The sequence below is a fragment of the Protobothrops mucrosquamatus genome, unplaced genomic scaffold, assembly GCF_001527695.2.
Source record: "Protobothrops mucrosquamatus isolate PMUCROS unplaced genomic scaffold, P.Mucros_1.0 scaffold27, whole genome shotgun sequence".
Lineage (NCBI taxonomy): Eukaryota > Metazoa > Chordata > Lepidosauria > Squamata > Viperidae > Protobothrops > Protobothrops mucrosquamatus.
In genome coordinates, this window is record NW_015386412.1 from 218,379 (window position 1) to 222,941 (window position 4,563).

The 4,563-nt window shown below is 47.4% G+C and overlaps 1 protein-coding gene across 1 annotated transcript; it reads left to right on the forward strand.

The window, feature by feature from the left end:
- The first annotated feature begins 385 nt into the window (after window positions 1-385).
- Window positions 386-2,357, forward strand: GCNT3 (glucosaminyl (N-acetyl) transferase 3, mucin type). Its single transcript, XM_015811001.1, has one exon. It carries the CDS (start codon window positions 554-556, stop codon window positions 1,868-1,870), a length of 1,317 nt encoding a protein of 438 aa, XP_015666487.1. The 5' UTR covers window positions 386-553; the 3' UTR covers window positions 1,871-2,357.
- Window positions 2,358-4,563: the final 2,206 nt, after the last annotated feature.

The following is a 4,563-nucleotide window of genomic DNA, read 5'->3' on the forward strand; positions in this document are numbered from 1 at the left end:
GGTAAGAACCTTTGCAACTGCACCCGGAGTTCAGTTTCTTTTCAAAAATTGTCCATTTCCTGATTCCTCTATTCTGGGAACATTTTGTCCCCACCCATCCAGTGATTGTCTTCTGAGCCGTAATGCATGTTTCACATATCCTACATCTGGACATCTAATCCGCATCTCCTTTGTGAAGCTGCTAGAACTTCTAAAAGGTCACCAAACAAGAAACAGCTCCTCAGCTTCTTCCTGTTGGTTCATGGCTGTGATATGAATGGCCACACCTCTGGATTGGAGAGATCCGAGACCTTGGGCAAATGGGAAGGCAACCACTCTCAGCCCCGCCCCATCTGAACTCTACCTGCAATTCATCACAGCTCTCAGGTTACACTTGCGAACCCAAGCCAGCCATCCAGATATGAGGAAGGGATTTCCTTCAGAGCCCAAGTAAACAGCCTGTTACCTGTTTCCAGAAGATGTTGATTCCAACACAAGAACTTTGAATCTTCCAGGGGAGTTTGGAAGCAGAGATTTAGATTTCAGAAGCTGGAGAATCAGTTGCTCTCCAAAGATGTATTTGGGGGATAAAAGGTTCCTGTGTCAAATTCCACACCTGCTGGCACTGGGGACTCTCATGTTGCTGGCCACAGTCATGCTGAAGTACAGCCGTTGGCAGTGTGACTCCAGCTATCTGGAGAGAGACACCATGGACCTCCGAGGTCAGTACTGCAAGGACCAGTTCTACCAGTCAGTGAAACTCTCCCCTAAGGAGAAGATCAGTTGCTCTGGGATCAGCAGAGGAGACACAAAGGCTTTGCAGGACGCTCTGGTGAGCAAGGTGCAATGGAAAAACAAACGGGTGGCCTTAGACGAGATGTTCTACCTGAACGTAACCAAGGATTGTCAGAACTTTAAAGAAAGGAGAAGATTCATTGGGTTCCACCTGAGTGAAGAGGAAAAAAACTTCCCTATTGCTTATTCCATGGTGATCCATGAGAAGATTGAGATGTTTGAAAGGTTACTGAGATCCATCTTTGCTCCTCAGAACGTATACTGTGTCCACGTGGACAGCAAATCTCCCAAACTTTTCCAAAAAGCCGTTCAGGCCATTGCCTCCTGCTTCGACAATGTTTTTCTGGCTTCTAAGCAGGAGAGCGTGGTGTATGCCTCTTGGTCGAGGGTCCAAGCTGATCTGAACTGCATGAAGGATCTGCTTCAAAGCAAGATGCATTGGAGGTACCTCCTGAACACCTGTGGGACCGATTTCCCTATCAAGACAAACACAGAGATCGTCCGAGCCCTAAAACTGCTGAACGGGAAAAACAACATGGAGTCTGAGAAACCATCATCCTATAAAAAGAACCGCTGGAAATACCACCACGAAGTGACCAATAGCATCGTCCAGACCAAGATGACAAAGAGTCCCCCTCCCCAAAAGTCTCCCATGCATACTGGCAATGCCTACATCGTGGTCACTAGGGAGTTTGTCCAGCACCTCTTCGAGGACCCGACCGCCAGGCGCTTGATCGAGTGGTCCAAGGATACGTACAGCCCGGATGAGCATCTCTGGGCCACCTTGCATCGGATGCCGGAGGTGCCAGGCTCAGTCCCTTCCAATGACAAATTTGACCTCACAGACATGAACTCTATTGCCCGGCTGGTAAAGTGGTCCTACATTGAAGGGGACATCAGCAAGGGAGCCCCTTACGGCCAGTGTTCTGGAGCCTACCGGCGGGCAGTCTGCGTGTATGGGTTTGGAGACCTCCCCTGGCTACTCTCACAGCACCACCTCTTTGCCAACAAGTTCGACCCCAGCGTTGACGACTGTGTCATCCAATGTTTGGAAGAGTATCTGCGCTACAAGGCCATCTATCAAGAGCCCCTCTGAGCGTGGCCCACCCCTCAAGGACAGGGGATTCGGCTAAGAGCAGGACAGACAGGTTTTGGCCTATCAGATGTGCCGGACCTCACGCCCTGGGAGACCTTCGGCATTCTGAAAGACTTTATGGTCCTAGACCTGAGATTCAGGGACCTTGCAAACCGTCAGGTAGGGAGATGATTTCCCCCCTGGGGCAGAGGGTGGAAGGGGACTTGCGCAACCACACTTGTTCAATTTCAGCAGAACTGGCACTGTGGGTTGGAATTATGAGTCATTCTCCTGCCTTGTGTTGCTTCCTTGTTGGGGGGAAAATGTGTGTCTGACGAACATATGTATTTGGATTCCGTCCTTCTATATTTTTAAGGTAGGGTGGAAAGGAGAAGCTGGCATTTTATCATTCATTTCCGTCGATCAGTTTTCTGTCTGGGGGAAACAGCTGTGATAATTGTGTACTGATCGGGTAAGAGGGAACTGTTGGGGAAGGTGCTCCTCCTCCTCCTCCTTCCCCCCCCATCCCTTTACAGCCTTCCAGGCACCCGATGTGCATCCAGCTTACTGTGTAAGCAAATTGGCATCTTATTTCTCAACACGGCTATGCCTTTCGCTCAATTTTCATTTCCAAGTGGTATCAAATGTCAAAAGAATATCTTGCTTTTTATATTCTGTATGAAGCTCCTAGACTGCCTGCTTCCTGGTGAGAAGAGTCTGCACAAGCCAGATGCTTTCTTGAGCCTCACAGGTTGTACAGATATTGCCAGCTTTATTGCCAGCCTGTTCTTGCCAGGGTAGCCCGTCCCCTTCCTCAGCCAAAAAGGCCTTCTTGTCAGCAAGTGCTAAGGTTTTTCATATTCTCCACTGCCTAGTAGAGGATGTTCCTTGAGCTATCTGGGAGGTTTTTGGAGTTGAAGTCCGTTCTTTTTATAGCATGCACCCAGGAATTGAAGTCCGCCTCTCTCAAAGCACGCTGGCTGGGGAATCCTGGGAGTCCACCCATCTTAAAGTTGACATGGTTGAGAAACACCAGCTTCCACATTCAGGTTGTCCTAACACAAACCAAGAAGGAAGGATGGGTCTAAGGATTAGTTGGGGAGAGAATATTTGTAGGGATGATGGGAAGTGTAGTCCAATATATCTAGTGGATACCAGGTTAAAGAAGATCGACAGAGGCTTTTGTTGATTTCTGCTCTTCATCTCTATATGTCTCAGTGGTGTTTATCCACGCTACGTTATGCCATGATATAATGAAGGTGCTCAAATACCTTTTAAGATTGCGGTTGAAGTCCTACCTATTTCCGTGTATGTAAATCCAGGGGCTAATGTCACACCGTGTTTCCAGGGGTTTATTTATGGATGTGCCAATGTGTGTGTCTACACGCAAAAAGGCCACACTGTGAAAATATCAGAATAAACTAAACTGCAGTTTCTACTTCTGGTTTTTGTGGGAACTTTGCCTTTCATGCTAAATCCAGGAGAACTTTTGATGATGATCCAGGGCAATTTGCAGGCTCTTTTCTTTGGGGAGGAAATGTCTAGGGAGATTCTCAATTATGCAGGTCATGGTTGTCCCAAAGTTCATCAGAACTGAAGAAGCTCCTTGGATGAGAAGCGAAACATTTTCAAAGAGGGGAAAAAAACCCAAGAAAGTCCAGGTGCCTTTTGGAAAAAAAGCACCTTTGGGACTTTTCTTTGGGGATTGTCATCTTAAACTGGAATCAGAAACTGACATTAAACCAAAGCCGTTGAGAAGCCGAGTTGCTCTCTCCATCTCGAGTGGGTCAAAAACTGGTAAATGTCAACCTGCAACCTGCCCTCCCCCCATCCCGGAGCTGATCCGTCCTCTGGTTCCCTGGACAACACCTGATGTGGCAACAACTTAATTCCACAGCTGCTACGCAATGCCAGGTCCAAAGAACGCCCTTTTTACAAAACTACAGCTGTGGGTGGAAAGGATATTTATTCCTTTTTCCCCCCCTTTGCACTTACCTTGAAAAAGAGCCTTCCTTGCAACACCTGTTTTATTGCACACTTGTTCTGGGTCGCCCTTGCCAAGCGTTCAAAGGGCAGCGCCAACCGAAGGCCTCTTGAGAGGAGATGTCTTCTACTTGGCCTTGGGAGGAGGGAGGGTTGCTGCTGACCTGCCACACCAGCACAGAGGCTTCTGGTGAGTTCGTGCCAGGCTGTGTTTAAGTTGAGGGACGCATGAGTGGTAGCAACACCCAAATCTTCCCCAAGTCTTTAGCATTTGAAGTTGAAGAGGGAAGCTATGCATTAATGGGATAATATCTCCAACTACCTCAAACTGGCCGTTCATTGTAGCAAAACCAAAACTCGTTTGTGCGCAGTGCTGCAATAAATATGCAGGCGCAGCCAGATGGCAAATAAGCTGCTCAAATAATTGTTAATTACAACCATCAAATTTTATTTTGCAAGATAACACCGCGGGACGTAGAAAGCTTGCCCCCCCCTCCAAGAAAAGCAAACAAGCCCAGCCTCTCCCTGGAGGAAATTACTCAAGAGGATCATCAAAGGAGCAATTGTTTGAGTGGAATTTTGCCACAAATCATGGAACTAAAGTGACATGGAAACACAGACCCAGCAAGCCTGAAGAAGCAAAATTAAGCTGGTAAATCAGTTCAGGATTAGATATGTTTTACCAATTGTTTTCTTTTCTATCTGCTCATAAACTAGATGCACAAACATTT

Excerpts from the sequence above, each read along its gene's own strand:
- GCNT3 (XM_015811001.1), top strand. The coding sequence starts at position 554 with ATGTATTTGGGGGATAAAAGGTTCCTGTGTCAAATTCCACACCTGCTG.